Source organism: Gallinula chloropus, assembly GCF_964237585.1.
Source record: "Gallinula chloropus genome assembly, chromosome: 17".
NCBI classification, from domain to species: domain Eukaryota; kingdom Metazoa; phylum Chordata; class Aves; order Gruiformes; family Rallidae; genus Gallinula; species Gallinula chloropus.
The window spans coordinates 12117205-12135985 of NC_140102.1; the positions used below are offsets into that span (position 1 = coordinate 12117205).

At 39.3% G+C, this 18781-nt stretch overlaps 1 protein-coding gene across 1 annotated transcript in view; it reads right to left on the reverse strand.

Annotated features, from left to right (window-relative positions):
• Positions 1-887: 887 nt before the first annotated feature.
• Positions 888-18781, reverse strand: part of CCDC60 (coiled-coil domain containing 60) — a gene marked incomplete at both ends in the record, with an annotated part of 51098 nt that continues 33204 nt past the window's right edge. Inside the window, 11 exons of the mRNA XM_084272065.1 lie at positions 888-986; positions 2313-2502; positions 5059-5190; positions 6472-6594; positions 7008-7100; positions 7673-7763; positions 11116-11341; positions 13057-13147; positions 14763-14867; positions 15882-16004; positions 16718-16897. Of these exons, the coding sequence (XP_084128191.1) occupies positions 888-986; positions 2313-2502; positions 5059-5190; positions 6472-6594; positions 7008-7100; positions 7673-7763; positions 11116-11341; positions 13057-13147; positions 14763-14867; positions 15882-16004; positions 16718-16897 (1453 nt within the window). The remainder of the gene's footprint in view (positions 987-2312; positions 2503-5058; positions 5191-6471; positions 6595-7007; positions 7101-7672; positions 7764-11115; positions 11342-13056; positions 13148-14762; positions 14868-15881; positions 16005-16717; positions 16898-18781) is intronic.

Below are 18781 nucleotides of genomic sequence, written 5' to 3' on the forward strand. Positions count from 1 at the left end.
AGCTCAAGGTTCAACAGGGTTTCTCCCCAGTGGGTCCTCTGGAAGTTTTGACAGACAGGTAAGCAACTCATTAAAATCATCAGCTTAGAAGGCCATTGGGTCACTGATTCCATCACCCAGCAATTATGACCCACCATGAAATACATGGTTAAGCACAGGCAGGTTCACAAAGGTCATATAATTCTCACGGTCTGCAAGTTCAGGGCTGTCACTCTGTCTTACCCAGCCAAGCAATGGCAAACATATGCCATTAATAATTAATCAGGGAAAACATCTTCAGGTGAAATCCAAGGGATGCTTGGTTTTTCAGTACTGATTTTAATAACGCAAGTGTTAATTCATAATCACAGAGTAACTGCAGAATAAACTCAATGCAAAAATAAAACATACAAATTACAAGAAAGAAACAGTGCCAAAAAATAGAAAGAGAATTGTTTTAAATCTAACAACTGCCCTGTGTTTAAGATATTTTTTATAGAGGAGAGCTAAAGAGAGGAGCAGAGACCATGCTATTTAGATATGGAAATCAGTATATCCATGCTGAGTAGATGTCTGTTATACTGTAGGTATTGTTAGAGGGATGTCTGAAGAAGTAACCTGACCTGTTTGGATACTCAGTCTTCATCCTACCTGGTTAGATGAGATTGAAATTTGATTCTGTGTCCAAGACATCATACAGGAAGGAGCAACAGTATTTACTTTTTATTTACTGTGGGTACTGACAGCCAGTAGAACACTGCAAAGGGACAAATTTCAGTTGGAGCAAGAGTGGTCAGTGGGACTTCCTGAAGTTACCTCCCCTTCCCTAGTCTTCCTTGAAGCAGATCTCAAAAAGCAGTAGTTTTCAGTTGAAGACTGTTGGAAAACCTTCTCATCTGGCCATTTGATTAAAAGGTGGAAGACTCTGCACTGAGGGGGGCTACTCTTGTCTGAAACCACTCGTTGAAATCCTCTTCTGGCATCTGCACAATGTTTTCACGTACAAACTGAAAGAGAAAAAAAGTTTCTTTCTTGAACTTTTGATTTATGTGTAAGAAAATAAGTGGGAAAAGTTGAGCACTGTGAGAAGAGAATAAACACAATGGCTTCTGCAAACACTATAGTGCTTTATAGCACCACAACATTTTTTAAGGCAACTTTCAAAACAGCTGGATATGATCTGAAATGATCTGCAATTTATATCCTGTATCCTTCCAAGTCAAGTCTTTGTGTTTTAAATTTGCAGCTGTCTTCTATCTAACATTGCAGCACATACATTAAAGCAGCTTTAAATTAAAGAACAGCTTAATCTGGAATCAGCCACATCAGTCAGTGATGCTCCTCTTGCTCCTAAAATGCAGCAGTTTCATGTATCTATTCCAGGCAGAAGCACCAAGGTCCCCCTTCCTCTCTGGCTATTTTTGATAGACAAATAAATAGATAGGAGATTCAGCTACATTTTTTCCTCTATTACAGTCACACTAATATGAAGGATCAAAATGCAAAGGGAACTGTGTGGAAACAGCAAAGAAACAGATCTAAACCAAATAAGCAACAGAGAGTTATCTTGAACATAAAGGCAAGGCTGCCTCTCTGGTTAGTGGCTGTGCAACTTAGGGCACAAGAAAAATCAGTTATTTTCATAAAACATCAAAAAATACAGGTAGTCTCATCTCAACATGTTGGGCAGTAAACTTCTACCTCTGTAGGGCATGGTATCTGCAAGATACACACAATAACCTGCTGCCTCTCAAGAGATTTCTGCTGGTCTTGTAGATTAGGGAAACAACTGTGATGAGAAGAAAAAACACAAGGTGGCATCATTGCCATTTTTTTATAAGTGGCTGGCTAGCCTACAGAGCAGAATAGATTGTAAATGTCATCTCTCCCCTTTCTTGTGCCAATTACTTTAGAACGACAAGAGTTGAGCCAAACTTTAATGTTGCTGAAGCAAAATAAAGATACCTGCACAGTTCCTGGATCAGTTATATGATATATTACTTGAATAGCTCATGGGTGTAACTACTGGGACTGACGTGTCTTTTCAGGGCACAAGTGGTTAATGTTTCTCTTCAAGGGTCCTAACAATTTATGACACTTGCACTATCGCAGTAAATAAATCAACAATGACCTAATAAAAAGATACAGATTAAGAATCCAATGCTGTCATGGCATCTTTCCTCTAAGGAGTTAAAAATGAAGGTGAAGATTAGCATCTTTATATAGTGAGTTCCTAGATTATTTCATCTGGTAACTTTCCACTGCAGGAAATTCACCCATAGGTGAAGTCCCACCCTCACCATGCAGAGAATCAAGAACTGGACTTATCTCACCTCCACAGCTGCCACAATTTCTGGAGAACACAGTTCCCACACCTGTAGATCAGCCAGAGTCTTAAGAAAGCTATCTGGATTAATTTTCAAATCAGGAATCTTCCCATATTTTTCCAGTTTCTTTAAGATTTTCTGTATCCATCGGTCACTCTTCACAGACTCTGGGAGTCTGGCAAGTAATACAGGAAACCTTTAGCAGAAAGAACAGCAATTAAGGAGAAGTCATGGGAACAAATGTCTATCTGATTAATAACTGGGGTTTCCTGGCATTTCTGCCACTTCACCACCTCCGTAACTTCCCACATTAGAAACAACTCTTTGGGGAATGCAATACTCAGTGTCATTCTCCTTTACTGGACTCGTGCACTAATTCCCTTTGCAGAGCATTGAAATAGATTCCTCTTCATCATTCATTTAAATTTTAGATGACAAATCCACGTATGAAAGTAAATAATAAAATCCTGACAATTGTTTCTATTTTACTACAGGTTTGTCCTCTTCATCTTTGCTCTATTTATTTTGTTTAGCCTCTACAGATTTTCCAGTGCAATCAGTGCCTGATCCGACACACTTTCTGATTCTCTTCATTATCCCTTTTCCCTGTGTGATCCTCACTCTCCTCTCTCTACGTGCTGACATAAATCTCACTGCTGTAAGTACACTGTAACACACAGTCTTTAACATTTCACTCTGAGTGTAGAGATTCAGGAGGAGAATTACACATTACAATAAAAAGAAAACTCTTGTGAAAAGGCTTGGGGTTTTTTAATGCTCTGGTATAAATTCTGCAGTGCTGCTCTGACAGTCCTGGAGAGCAACGTTCCAAACCTTTCCAGACTGCACAACTAGGGTGTGCTCTGGCTTCCATTGCAAAGGGCTAAGGATTTAGCAACACCTTAACAGGAAGCGCTGCCTCCCTCCAGTTTAGGATACGTGTTACTGGGAAACCAGTAAGAAAGGGAACACCTCTGTTCTTGTCTTTGCTAGGGCCAGTTCTACACTGCCAGCATGGGTACAGCTGTATAGCCTGCTCCTTACCACTGGATAAGATTTATCCAGATTGCCATTATCTTGTCACACACAGGACTTTTATAACCCCCCTGTGCATTAAGATATATTGTGAAAGGAAGCTATGTTTAGTGCACTCATATTTCATTGTTCATGTTTTATATTATTTTTGGGTTTGGGTTTTTTTCTGATTTTGTGAGAGAGATAAGACAACTAGACTGAAACACATACTAGTTAAGTGTTCCCACTGCCATTCAGCTGTCTTGGCAAGGCAGTGTGTCCAAGATTATGGGGGAAAACCAGCCCTATTGTAAGTGAAACAAGTGGTATGGTGCAAGCAATTTCTGTCGTGACTTGTGCCACCTCCATGGGGTTGATCAGCCTTGTCAGAGATGTCTCTCCTCATCCCCCTCATGGATAGCATTTTGAAGAACAGGCCTGGCATAGAAAACCACACTGGTCTAACTGTGCTGGCATAGGCAAAGCAAGATGCCTCCCACTGAGGAAGCACGATTTTCATATGAAGGAACAGCAGATGTGTAGTACTATTCTTGCATGGGGGAAAAGTACAAATCCATATTGGTATAGTCTCTGTCATACTCATGAAGCTTTGTCCAAATTAAGGCTTCTTCTAGTAGAACTTTTAAGTATCAGAGTTACTCCAGTTTTTTAAGCATAGATCTACTCCAGTTTCAGGGCTTATTTACATGACAGATCTTAAATATGAGGGACAGCTGAAGCACATGTTTCACAATTAAACCCAGAGTTCTGCTAGATAGGGCAAGATTAGGTTCATTTATTAATGTGTTCCTGATGTGTCCTAGGCCACCTGCATTTCAGACCTTGGAATTCAGAAATGGAATTTTTTTGTTATCTCAAATTATGAAGGACACAAGGCTTTTTAGCAAGGAGAGCAAAAGAGAGCAAGTTAAAAAACCCAAATGAACAACCCCTCACAAAACCCACTCCATGTGCACTGTGCATACTCTGTGACACCACGTCCAGTGAGTTCTCATGAACAGGACTGTAGGGAAGATACTGTGAGCTTCCTGAGATATTCTGGCCTGTCTCTGGAAGCTGATCACTGCAGACAGCTAATATCCTTTCCAACATAAAACACTAGTAATCTGCAGATTTGCTGTACTGGGAAGTACTGAGGTGGTCACTCTAGTTGCCCTTGTGAGTGTTGCAGTATTACCTGTGTGCAGTTCAAACACTGGCAGGGAAATACTTTTCTTTGTCACATGACTGGACAGTTAGAGCCAAAATCTCCTTTGCCATCAGTTTTAGTAGTGAAGATGTTCCATTCAGTAAGAAGTTGTGAATCTAACATATATGCATTTATACAGTATCTCCCATCTTTTGGATACAGTGTGTTTTACATACTTCCTGGTGGAAGAAGTCTCCCATAAAGCTTAACACTAGGGAGGGTGTGTGAACACAAGGACTAATTGCTTTTTGCCCAGTATCCCTGGAAAGGAACTCTTCATTATCCTGCTTTCTAATTGTTTCCAATTAACCTATTTGTTGAGCAGGCTGAGATCTGCTCCTAAAGATCACATCTGTATTTTTATTGCTACCAGTTTGAAAAGTCTGCAGTTGCAGCTACTGATTCTATGGTTTCTGGTAATACTTTGCTTTAGGGAGAAAAACTGAAAGACAAAACTTGTTGCACTAACAATGTAACTCTAGGTCCCTGATAGTCTTATTCTACCTGCAGGTTTCTGTGCTTTCTTACCAGTTTAGTCCATGTTCATCTTGTTCTCTTTCAGCTCCCCTGGCCAGCTGTCTTATTCTTTGCATGTCTCTTCTGAAATACTTACATTGATTCAAAGCCTTGTATTTTTGAAAACATCTCTCTTCCTGCCTCCTAAAAAAAAAAACCCACAAACCTTAAAAGTTAAAGCTGTGTTTTAAGCATGACCACAGTTCTGCATACTTAACTATGAAGATACGAAGGAAAGCAGAAAGCAACGAATGCAAAGAACACATTGCATGGTCAGTCTGCAGGGACTAAAACCAACATTTGCTTCTGCAGTGTTCTGTACACATTTTTATTTCTAGAAATATATTAAAATAGCATTTGCATTTTAGATCAACCTCAGAATTAAAACGTTTGGATTGAAATTCAACCTCCATTTTCTATCAGGTATCCACTGCTTAAAAATAAACAGAATACAGTAAAGTGATTTAAGATAAAATATTATTTAAAGTATAACTGAAGAGAGGTGGAATAGAGTGATCTGAGCCAAAATTTTGACCCAAAGATTGGGTTCATGTGTGCAAGTAAGTACTACTGTGTCGTAACAACAATAAATATCTGCATTTCTTTCCAATAGATTACTTATACTATATAATCCAAAACTGAAGTTTCATCTACAAATGCTGATCAAACCAAATAAGCTTGTGTGGCTGTACAGAAAATGGTAAAATAGCTCTAAGTAGGAAGTTGCCATATGACTTGTCCTTCCATATTGAAGGATGCTAGAACCACTAGTTCCCTATGCAGTCACAACAGCTGCTGAGGGAAGAAAACAAGGACACAGATCCAGATAAGAAAGGCTCTGGGAACAAAAAAAAAAAAACCAAACACACAAACAAATAAATTTAAGTATGAAATGGAATAGAACAATGGAAAGAAGGAGGAAGTGAGAGGAGGAGAGAAAGCTGTTCCTCTAACAGCCCTTCTGAACAACAACATACAGAAGGATCTCAGGTCTGATGTTTACTGAGACAAAAGAATCTGCTCAAACTTCCCAGGTGAATGTTTCTGAGTGAAAGGAAAAGGATGTCAGGCTTTGTCTGGTCAACAAGGTAGAAACAGCCATACAGATTGAATGTGGATGTAGACTGAATTTATTATTCTGTCATCAGGTGAAAAGGACTATGACATCCAAAGTAAATATATTCAATGTTTTGAGCAAAACTATTTCCAGAAAAGCCCTTCAGAAGTATCCCAAAACATGGTTATATTTAACCCCTAATGTATTTTATGTACAGTCATAAAACTTTTTATCACCATCCCTATATTCTTATTTTAATGCCAGTCCATATAAATACATCTTTAAAAGGCCTGAAGACAAGTCCTAAATCTAATCAGAAGCAAGACACATGATGTTTTAAAGGCATACACAAACCAATCTGTTCCTACCTCTCAAGGCTCACCAGGGTGTCATGTAAACTACAAGCTGCTTCTTCACGTACTGCTGTGAACTTCTGCCTTATATCAGCACGCAAGTTAGATTTGCTTTTAATAAAAGAGCTGATATGGCAGCTGCAATTAAAATACAGAAAACTGGAATGAACATCTTCTCATAACCATTTTGTGGTGATCACCTGTGTTGCTCAGAACATAGAGCAACATAAGCCCACATAAATTTTGAGATCTCCTTGGTCTTAGCAAGAAACAAAATTTAATATAATCTTTAAAAATTCAATCTTATTAAATGATTTAATTAAAAATTAAATTATATTAAATTTATATTTTAACCATCTTTCCAGACACATCCTTCCAAGAAAGTGCTTTCACATTGCATTGAAATCTACTTCATAAGCTGCAAGGTTTCACTGGCCTGCTCTGGTCTCACATAATAAAATGCTCGCAGACGTTTACATGCAAATGCCTTTCACACACAGAGCTGAGTTCATACAGCATAGAGTGTTTCAGAAACAGACTTGCACCCTTACCCCTCACTTCTGGGTCTCTCTTTCCTTGGTATTACACACTCTTGGTCCTTAATGAATGGCATGTTTAGTCCGTAGTTCTGAACCACTGGCAAACTGCAAGACATGACAAGGTTTAAAACAGCATACAGTATGGCTTCTCCTGAATAGGAAAAAATGCACAGGTACTGATAAAATGTTCTTAATATTCTAAACATGCTAGAGCTATCTAGGTACAAAATTTATTTGTCTTCATCCTAACTCAAGGAGGAGAAAACACTTCACCAAAGTCGTAAGAATGGTTTGTCATGTTGATTTTATAGCTGTGGAAGCTTCCACAGAACTGAGCTCAGCTGGAAAGGTTGAGATTACTGAAAAATGCCATGGCAGAAACAGAAAAAATATCTACAGGAAACGACAGAACATTGCTTTTTCTACAAAGCTTCAAGAGCATAAGATCTCTTCTGTTTACAAAGGATAGATTCATGGTTATTTTCCACAAAATACACACTGCTTGCTTGTGCAGCAGCAAAATAGGCTATCACCACCCATGCCAAAAAGTGGAAAACAATTGAATTCACTGAATCCTGAATTCAGTTGTTTGAGGGGAAGAGAAAAAACGAAAAGCATAAGCTCTGTCCTGATGAGCTGCTTCTCCTACTCATTCAGAAACCCATCAGGTAACATACCGCTGCTGTCCAATCTTCTTAACTGGATCTTCTTGTTTAGGGACATCTTTTGACACCTCTTTGTGTATCATCTGGATGACTTTCTGTAGGGCTGATAAAGAAACTTCTCTAAAACCATGTCAACTCAATAGTGCATTCCTCTCTTCCTTGCAGAGAGGTTATCATCTATGCTGTCTTGGATGAGACATCCTAAAGAAGCCTCCTTTTTAGTATTTCTGACAATTAAAATCTCTTCCAAAACCAGCTTTTTGAGGAGGTTTCATGATAGGTACCCAAATATGATCACACCCAATTCATTAATAATTTTTGAAAACACAATCTTGGTTCTTTTAACTGTGGAAAAAAACCCCAAATCATCAAGGAGATACTAAATATTTGATGCTTATAAAAATAATGTATTGAAAAAGCAGGTAGATTTGAGCAAACTATGCAGTAAGTCTATTTTCAATTCCTGTACTGTGCTGTTAGCTTTCTACTGGCATGAACGTCAAGTTGTCTGACTTTAAAAAGTCTCCTGTAGCACTCTGCCATTAGTCTTTTAAATGTCATATGGAATTTAATACATTTAACATCAACTAGTATCTAATTCTCTCTTTACCAGCATCCACTAAAACTTAAGACACGTCCTCAAGTAGCCCTTCCTTGGTTACAGCTTCCAGATTATCCACCCTTGGGCAGATCTCTCATTAGCAACACTCTTTACTCTTTCTGCCTTCCACTGTAATGAAACATTTAGATTCTCCCTCCCTTGAATACCTGGAAAGCCAATCTAACTCACTGTTTTCCTTCAAATTTATGTCTTTGTTTTCCTTCCCACTGCTGCTTCAATCCTCTCTAGGGGTTTGGAATCAAAGCAGACAGCAAGACTGCCATCTTCTCTGCATTATTCCCTCCAATCACTCATGCAGGAAAACAACTGTCACACTTGTTATTAAAAATCACAGTCTTCCCTGTCAAATTCCAAGTCATCCTCTGAGGCACTCAGTATGTCCTACATGGTAATAAGCGACATTTTACTGAGCACACATCTTGAAGTTGCAATCCCCAAATTCAGATGGTCCTTTGGGACAGGGTTCATTTTTTTCCTAGTAGCTTGTATAGTGCTGTGTTTTGGAATTAGTATGAAAATCTTGAGAACACACTGATGTTTAGCTTTTGTTACATGGTGTTTACAATTAAGTCAAAGACTTTTCAGCTTTCCAAGTCCTGCCAGTAAGGAGGCATGAGTCTTCCACAGGAGGTAAGTGGGAAGCTTGGAGGGAGCACAATCAGGACAGCTGACCCAAACTGGCCAGAGAGATTTTCCATACAATAAGATGAAATGCTCAGTACATAAGCTGTGCAAGGCCATGGCTTGGGAACCAGCTGTGCATTGGTCAGCAGCTGATGAGCAGCTGTGCATCACTTGTATATTTGTACACATTGCTATTGTTATTTCTTATTATTCTCTTCCTTTACTGTCCTATTATACTGGGTTTATCTCAATTTACAGGGTTGGTTGGTGGGGTATTTTTCCTTTCAATTCCCTCCCCCATCCCGTTCGCCACAAGCCTGCAAGATGCTGGCTGCACCACTGGACCTTCTAGAGCTTTAGAGATGAGAAGCCGCTTGAATACAAAGGCTGACCTCCCCCAGGGTCTGGAACCCAACATCAGTATGGGCAGGGAGCCTCTGCTCAGGCTGAGGTAACACTGCATACAAATCTCATCTGCTCTTGGCAGGCAGTGTCAGAACCGTTCTCAGAAGAGCCCAGTCCTTTCCATGTATGGGGACCATTTGGGCAGACTGAGTAGCTGGATATCTGAAACTCACACAGTTTGCAGGTAACAGGGCTTTGTAGGAAGAAGGCTATACTAAGGAGTGGCTGCATTTGATGTTTTTGCCCAAGATCAGCTGAGTTGCCAGCAGTCCTGCTGGCAGATTTTGGAGGGAGATGACAGGAAGCAAACAAGGGCTAATACCACAAAGATACAGCTCCTCTTTCCATCTGATCAATAGAAACAGAGGGCACAATGCCTCTCTGCTCTCAATTTTGATCGCATTAGAACCTGTTCCAACTCTCAATCTGGAGAAATTGGGAAACAAATACTCAAGCTTGTCCATTTTCATTATCATTCTGGAATACTGACCTCCGTAGTCGTGAGCTTGTCAGACATTAGTTGGAAAAGAGAAAAACCACAAAGAATGATATTATATGGTATTAGCAGATCAGCTAATTATCAGCTCCCTATCTACATATATTGGCTTCCTAATATATCCACCCACTTTCTGGCAAGTCTGAACATACAGGTCTGAGCCAGAGAACATGTCCCTTCCTTTACGTTTAAAAGCAATTAATTGGGGTTTTTCTTCTATTAATTTAAATTGCTTTTGGACTTGAATAATTCCAGCAATATATTGTGGCAATGAATTCTAAGTTTAATCATGTATGCATGAAAACACTTCCCATTGCTTTAAATTTTCTGGCAGATAATTTAATTCTGTGTGCCATAAATCTGGTGCCAAGGGAAGTTGTGAATAACCACTCCAATCACTTTCCCCCACCCCTGCCCATGCATTTCATGATGTTGCAGGGCTCGGTCATAACCTTGTATTCAGCCATTTCTGTTCTGCACTGCAGAGCCCAAGACTGGCTAATTGGTTCTCATCAGGAAGCCATTCTGCAGCTCTAACATACTCACCACTTCTCCCCATCAAACTTTACTATTACTGATATCAGCCTGCCTGAGTTGGAAAGACCAGAACTCAAGAAGCTCATGTAAAACATTTTGATTTTTGCATAATATGTTTTCTGTTTTGTATTCCCCTTCATTCTTAGGGTTGTTATTGCCTTTTTGATAGTACTGAACATCCATAGAACTAGCCCAAATAACTCCAAGGGCTCTTTCCTGAGTGGCAATTTAGAGTCTAGCATATCATGTCAGCTTAATAATGATAACAGCATCCATTAAAAGGTAATTAGCATTACTAAATGCTAATGTGCTTTTCTGGTCCAGCTTTACTTCAAAAAGAGGAAAAGGACTTTCTAATAAAATGCATTGTAGAGCTAGCAAACTATTCTGTCAGGTGACCACTGATGGATGAGTCTGAGAACTACAGAGTAAGAAACCCCTTAGTTAAACAGAACTCCCCAAGTTAGAGAGATACATAGTCAGTGGATCAGTTGATTATTATGACAGAGGAGAGTTTCACTGCTTTTACCACCTGGACCCTATAGATGCGGACTCAGTCTGATTATACAACCACCGTAACAATAGTAATTAGAACTCTTGCTTAATATCCATAGTGTCTTTAACCAATTTGCCAGCAGGGAGGGCACAGAGAAACTTCCACAAAGTTCCATATGCCCAAAGGGAAATGCAGTAGTACATCTAGCAGTATTTGATGTAGGTTCTCCCTATACCAAACCCATTTGATATGATCAGTCAAAAAAAGTAACTTACAAGGGAAGCTCGTGAGTGAGTTCGCTTGTGCTGACTCACTCGTAACATCAGAGGATGCTACACTGATCTTCACATTGTCTTCAGAGCAAAGTACGGTGGAAATTTCACTGCCACAAGGAGTTTGACCACGGGGAGATGACCAATTGCTGAGCTGAGAGCGACCTGGAGTAGATATCTTGATTAACTTCCTCCAAAGTGGCCTGTGGTGTACTTTCTGGGTGTATTTCTGCACAGAAACAAAGGTGGTGTTTTCCATAGTGATTTGACAACAAAGAAGCATATTTGTGTAATCAGTTCCAACAGTAGATCCTTATGGTTCTCCTGTGATCTCAGATTTTAATCCCTGACTTAAAACAAGCCAGTGATTTATTGGGTAGAACTTCATCTGGATTTCTTGGCTACTTTTCTGCTATAATATTAATGCCAACAAATTAAGCTAATTTGTAAGTGAGTAACACTGCAGCTGCAGAGAGGGTTGGTAATAGAGCAACCTTCTCATGTACAGGTAAAAGTGGTTTGATGAGTATTCAGGTCTCCTCCCAACACCCAATAACCTGGCCAACGTATTTCTTTTGTCAGGAATGTAAAACTGAAGTCTAAACCAGACTGATTTCTGCAGGATTGATGATGAAAACAATATGTATTATCAAGCCAGTGACCCTGAAGGAATCCAGTGTTTCCGCTACAAGTTTCATATCAAATACGAAATGCAATCTTTAAGTAATATTAGCATAAATGAGAAAGGAATGGACATTAATTTGGGGGGCAAAGTCTCAGCAATGTCACACATCAAGACTCACATGCACTTTGGTTTTTTCTACTTGTGCTTATTTGGACCTGAATTGAGAGAACCAGTGAGAGTACATGGAAAAAATAAGACTCATAAAGCTTCTCCTTTAGAAACAATTCTGTGCACAAAATCACAATCTTTGTCTTAAGTTTAACAACTTTTGGTGCTCATTTGCATGTTCAGAAATCATAATCTTCTGTTGAATCACTTTATTATGTCATAAGGATACAAGCCGCAGGTGTTGACAAATAACAAGAGCAAATAGTCTGCATGTAACAACAGCATGTATTTCTAGGAGTGCCTCACCTGGGGTTCTAAAAGCACTTCACAAAACTTGTTTAATTTAGCCTTACAGAGGGGCAAAGCAAAGAACTAAAAACTTAAGCAAACATCTGTAGATCAAAACACAAGATATCCTAAGAGTGAGAAACCCACTGGTTTGCTACCGAGTTTTCCTAATTCTCCTAAACATCACTCATTCCCCCTTCATTTTCCTCCAGTCACTTCAGCAGCTTCAAAAATCTTTCTTTGGTTTCAGAAAGAAGGTAAAACAGTTACCAAGCATGACAGATTATTAATGTTTAATATCCTACCGGGAATTAACTGTTAAAAGAAAAAGAAAGGCTTTAATGAGAATTGCTTGCTTTCTCCTTGGCTTTGCTTTGGATGTGGAAGCCAATCCTGCTTTCTTTAAAGGCTTCACCTGTTGGAATTTGTTTCTGAACTCAGCTTTAAGTTCAGTGTAAAAAGACAACCAAGCAAATCATGACTAGAATACTGCCTCCAGGATTCCAGTCTAAAATACATATTTGATTGGAGGTGGCCTATTTGTGTGAACAAGTACTGTCATGCGACTCTGGGTCATAAAAAGGGGGCAAATGCAATCCAGAGGCTAGTTATGTTTTAAGGAGTATCAAATTCTTTCCCCTACCAGTACTTAGCACCTAGACCAAGCCACAGTTTCAATCAGTTACATAGTGCTCTTTCTATTACCCAGTATCAAATTATTATTCTTCAAAATCTAGAGACAAGTACTCTGCAGTCCCAAGATCCAGAGCATAAAAATTGAAGTCCCTGATATCACATAAGCAACAGAACAAATGATTGAAAATTGGACTGGGTCCTAAGGAAGAAACCAACAAGGAAGTTACCTTTTTGTTTGCAGTAAAGATCCCCCACACATATGTTGTTAACTTCTCCTCTTCAATTTCTTTTACTGTTTTTTTACAGCCACCAGGGTCCCTAAGTGAAAACAGTTCCATTAATTTGCCATTCTGAGTGTCTTGCTTTTATTGGAAGTTCTTTTACAAAATGCAGTAAGTGGAGAGTAAGTGTTGGCTGCCCACTACTAGAATATATATCTCTGCTTACAGAAATGGAAAGACAATGCAAGTGTCATAAGCCACGAGCACATTATAGTCACAAGAGAACAATCACCTAAAACCAGCACAGTCGTTCTGCAGGCTATTACACAGATCACGCTCTCGACTTCCTCTGTCTGTGCAAGCACAATGAGTTTTGTCCAGTACAACAAGACTTCATGGATACAAATGACAGCAGGTTCACACAAGTTTGAGTTTTTTTAAGTGCTGTTGGCTGAGTAAGGACCAAATGTTTCAATGTTACATCATGCTGACAAAGGCAAATGTGGAAGCTGCAGTCCCTGCAGCTGTGGCATTACCTCAGCAGTGACCTGTTGGCTCATTTATCATACAGTCCCTACCTAACCAGTTAAAGGTTTTAGATTAGTGTTCTAAACTAATCTTTTCACCACATTTGGGAAAAATAGCCATTTTTGCTCAGAGACTGTATGATCTAAATTAATACCTAATTTGTCGTGGTTACTGTGTAACGAAGAACGAGTGCATGCAGATCAGTTCAAATGACAGAGGGAGAGGAGTGGTGGTTAGCCAGCAACAGAGAGCAGAAGTATGCAACAAGAGACTGTGCTACTTCAGAACCTGGAAATTAATCCAGAGCCATATGCATTTACACTCTGCAGCCAGCCTGTATCCATGAGACTTGCTGTCAAACTCTTTTAGCCCAGTCTATTGGCTGGCACCCATACATAAAGTGGGGAAAACACCATCCCCAGTACAGAGCGGACTGGTTCTTCTCTCCAATTTATCAGTCTGATTCTATATACTGTTACTCTGCTACATCCATTATATATAGACAGTTTGTCTTGACTGCCAATAGACAGAGAAAACAGCTTTGAATAGCTCTGCCCTGCAAATCAGAGCATAAACTGTTCACTGTTTACAAAACACTCATGAATAATTTAAATACAATTTATGTCAACATGTTTATATTGACTAAAAACATTGGGAACTTAATATTTACTTTTAACAGTATAAAAGTTCAGAAGCAATGCATCTTTTACAAGTACTCAGTCATACATAATTGACAGAATAAAACCAGCTACTAAATAGCACTTAATAGCTGCCTTTGTTCTGTAATTCTAATGGATATGGAATTTCTGTTGAGTTCACTGGGATAACCCTCTGAAGGAAGGCTATAGGAATATATATGCATATATTACTACATGTATCTAATCTACATAATTATTAACCAAAAGAGAGAGAGGATAGAACACAAGTAAATTTTGCTGGAACAGCTCAGTATTTTCTCCTAGTTTTGTAACTCACAATAATAGAGGACCATGCTGTGCTACTGATTTGACTGCCTGCCTGCAGTCAGCAGGGAGCTGTATAAAGTCGATGCAAAAATTGTTTATGTTGCATGTCACAGAATTAACATTTCACTGAAATAGTTATTACTTGAAAGAAGAGAAACAACAACACATAAAGGACAAAAGATCCTAAACTCCTCCCCCCATCTACTACTGTGCACGTACTTTGGATTCCAACAGGTTAATATGGAACGCATCGACCTGTTGGATTCAAGAGTCAGAGCTTCCAAAAGCCAGTGTATGGCACACAGCTGTCTGAAGAGATACTCACTGCAAAGAAGACAAACAAAAGTGTTATACTCCACAGGCCCTGAAACTGGCAGCATATTGGCTGAACTAGATACAGCCAAGCATTGCCATAGCAATGTTTTGTTGTTGTCTCAGGGAATTCCACATGCCTCTCCAGGTTTTTGTAATGTTAATACAGAACTCTGAATCCCTAAAGCATATTTTTGGCTATGAAATTTTAAAGGACTTCTCTTGGTGATATGCTCTCATACCCATGAATGTTCCAGTATTTATTCCTTTATGGTATGGGTTCTTATGGCTTTTGGATTCCACAGAACCTTCTAAGTTTTGCATTTAAGAAAAACCAGTGTGAATTTAAAATGTTGGCCCCATCTTTTCCTAAAATAAGATTATCTTTGACTTTTTGTTAGTGGCATTAGCTTATTCTGCATGGGGCCCTGGGCAACCTTGTGTAGCTCCAGGCCTGGAGGTTGGTGGCCCTGCCTGTGGCAGGGGGGCTGGAGCTCTATCATCCTTGGGGTCCCTTCCAGCCCAGACCATTCTATGATTCCAACATAACCATATCAAGACACATTTGGTGATCGATTGGGTAAATGAACTTTGAAGAGAAACTGTTTATTAGTGAGTAAAATAAAACATATAGAAGTATACACATACTGTCTTTTCTCTTTTGTAGCCCTATTTTTTTAACTAGGCAGATGAAATTTTGATAGCCTTTTCTTAAAGAGAGCATAATCTTGAAAGTTATACCATACAAGCAAATTTTATGCAACTTAGAATTTTCTGAATGAAGATCAGCAAAACAAATGATGTGTTGCACATACATGCATACAAAGTTTTCTGTAACTCCTTAGGATTCAATCACTTAACAGTTTACATTAGTAAAGCCAGACTATTTCACTAGAAAATCCTGAAATTCTCAGGATTTGTTTTTACCATTTGAACAACAGCTCTAGGTATGAGTGCCATGGATCTGTGTTGCTGTGAATTTCACTTCTGTCCTAGCAAGGACAGCTGGACAGAAATCAAACATACCATTTTGCTCCAGGGGGGTTTGGAATTGAGACACTGGTATAGACAGGAGTGAAAGAACGTAAGAGCATCTTTTTTTTCTTCTTCCCTGAATTCTGCAGGTGGTTACCTTCTGTTAGGGAGCAACTGTGGACAAAGACAAAACCTGAAGTTTAAAAGTAAGAATGTGAAACAAGGACATTGCCAATAAAACTGTTCATTGTGTTCACCATATTCCCTCTTCCCCTCCTTACATTAAAAAAAACCTTAAGGGTATCTCCAAACTGTTAGTTATTGCATTTATGATTTATTGTGGTGATTTAGGCCTGGCTGGAGACCAGACACCCACCAAAGTCAGTCTATCACTCCCTGTTACATCAGGCATTAGAGATCCAATGTGAAGACCAGCAGGAGCCAAGGGATTGAAGGCTAATAATCAAATGGAGAGAAAACCTGAAGGCAGCAGTGAGGAATAGGTCTGAACTAGTGGAGAAACACATTCAACAAGCTAAGCCACTTATTCTGTTGAATGCAATCTTTTTTATTCTTAAAACTCTGGTCCCATTGTAGGAACATGAGCATGGTACAAACTCACCAGGTCTTCTTTTCTCCTCAAACAGCTGGTTCCAAGTTAGCTATAAAACCTCTCCTGAGTTCACTAACCTACTGCCTTCTGAACTTCTTCCCTTTAAGCAGTACCTCAAGCATTCTTTTTCCATGCTTGCTAAGTTTTCAGCTGCTCACATGGATTTTAAGTGTTTTCTCTCTCGTTCACATTAGCAATATTCTGCCTCAATCCCCAGGTGCTTTTTAAAAACCACTGCCCTCAGACCACCCAAAGCCCTCAAGAGTTCACTTACTTGTTTATTTCTTCCTCTAACTCCTCCACATCAGAGGGGCACTCGTGTGGCTGGAACTTAGTTCTCCATCTCATGCCCTGAGCCTCCTGGGCTGCTTTCCCCACGTTCTTTCTCTCTGGTGATTCTTGGCGAAGTATATGAAAGTATTCTCCACCTTGCTTCACATAATTCACATGATGCCTGTCAAAAGTCACCACAAATTGGTCAGTATTGGACATCATGAACTCAGCATCACTTTGTCCACCACTCGATTTAAAAACTTCCTGCCTAATTGTAATTTATAGCAGCCAATTGACCAGTGGGCCCCTCAATGTCTTAGGTCAGTTGTCACAGCCTGACAGGCACTGCCCTGAAGCTACCTGTTAGCTGCTAAATGCTACTTGCTGTCAAAAGGCTGTATTGTTAGACACAGACAAGGTGCCAATGAAGCCTATGAGTGAACTGAAGGCAACAGGCAGGGTATTACTGCAAGAGAAGAAAATAAACAAACCATAATGCACTCCCTGTGGGATGACACCAGAGGTTAAAACAGAAAGAAGGCACACAATTACTCTACAGCCTTTGATTAAAACGTTAGCAAGAATGTAGCAGTTTATCCAAGTCAGACAAGTGCACTATCCAGGCAGAGGACACATCCCTGTAACTTAAGGTATTGCTGACTTTTGAATCAAGTGTCATCAGTCTGTATTGATTCTTTCAAACACAATCTAGGCTTGAAAGCTGGGCTTCATTTGTTTTACTGACAAGTAAAAACTCCCTTTTCCCACCAGACATGTCTTAAAGCACCTGAAGGTCATATAGGGTGCAAATTTCAGGCGCTGAATTCTCTAGTTTATTCCCTCCTCACTCCTCTTGAGGGACAAGAACCTGCACAGTATAATGGTTTTAGGATTGGGTTTTTGGTTTTGTTGATGTTACTTTTTAAGTCCAGCAATTACACATACAAGACTGAAAACAGTTCCAGCTCAGGTAGATGGCCTAGAAATACCTGGCAGACACGTTAAATTTGGAAAAAGAAAGAAAGAAAGAAAAAAAATAGATTTCCCCAATAAGAGATGCTACATGCTTTACAAAAACATAAGGATTTCACAGTCACATCAGATTGACTTTATGTTTTTCATAAGAACCTACTATTGCTGCATATTTAAAGATGCCAGAGTGGTTTTCACCGTTAATTATAAAGACATTACAATACAGAAAATGCTGCTTCCCCTGTCAAATGAGGGGTTGTTCTCTAACACTGAGAAGCACATACTTGGCTACCTGGAGGCACAAAAAATAAATCAACAAATAAAAAAAGGCTTTTCTTTAATTGGGAAATGTTCTTCAGAAGCTAGAAAGAATGGAAGGCAGCATTTTCTCTTTTAAAAAGTCACAGAACACAAAAACATGCACATCAACCCACCCCTCCACTTGTGCCATGCTCTAACTCCCATTCTTCCTGATCTTAATATAAAGGTTCTTTTTGGGGGTTGAGACATTTAGGTTTCCAGCTCTTGGCATCTCTGGAGAAGTATGTAAACAGAGGTGAGTGAGGGAAAGACTCCCAGAGCAGCACAGAGAAGACAGCTTTTTACTGATGAAGGGCAGAATAAATCTGTGGTATTTCAAGGCTTTGCTTTAAATTCTTCTCCAAAAAAAGCTACAGGGAAACTATTACTAAAACCTCAAATGAGAAAGTTTACTGGAGTCTTCTGGGCTTTCAATTTTCTTGCTGTAAGAATATACAATAACAACTTAATGTTTGTATTACCAATAAAAACCTCACTGCTTGTTAAGTGGAACTTCACTGAGGTCCCTGATCTTCTGCCAGGAAGTGCTGCTGGTTTGAGATTTCATGTGAAAATAGAAACTACTCTTCACAATCTAGTGTCTTGCCCTGCCACAAGAAGGTATTTACAGAGCAATGACATTTTACTACTAAATAATGGAAAACCCATTTCAAGTATTAGCTTTGTTCAAACATTCAGTGACAATGTGTCATTTTGTATAATAATACGTGGGATTAGACTGTTGAGAGTAGGTAGCTAGTAAAAGCTAATAAGCAATGAACTGCTTCCACTT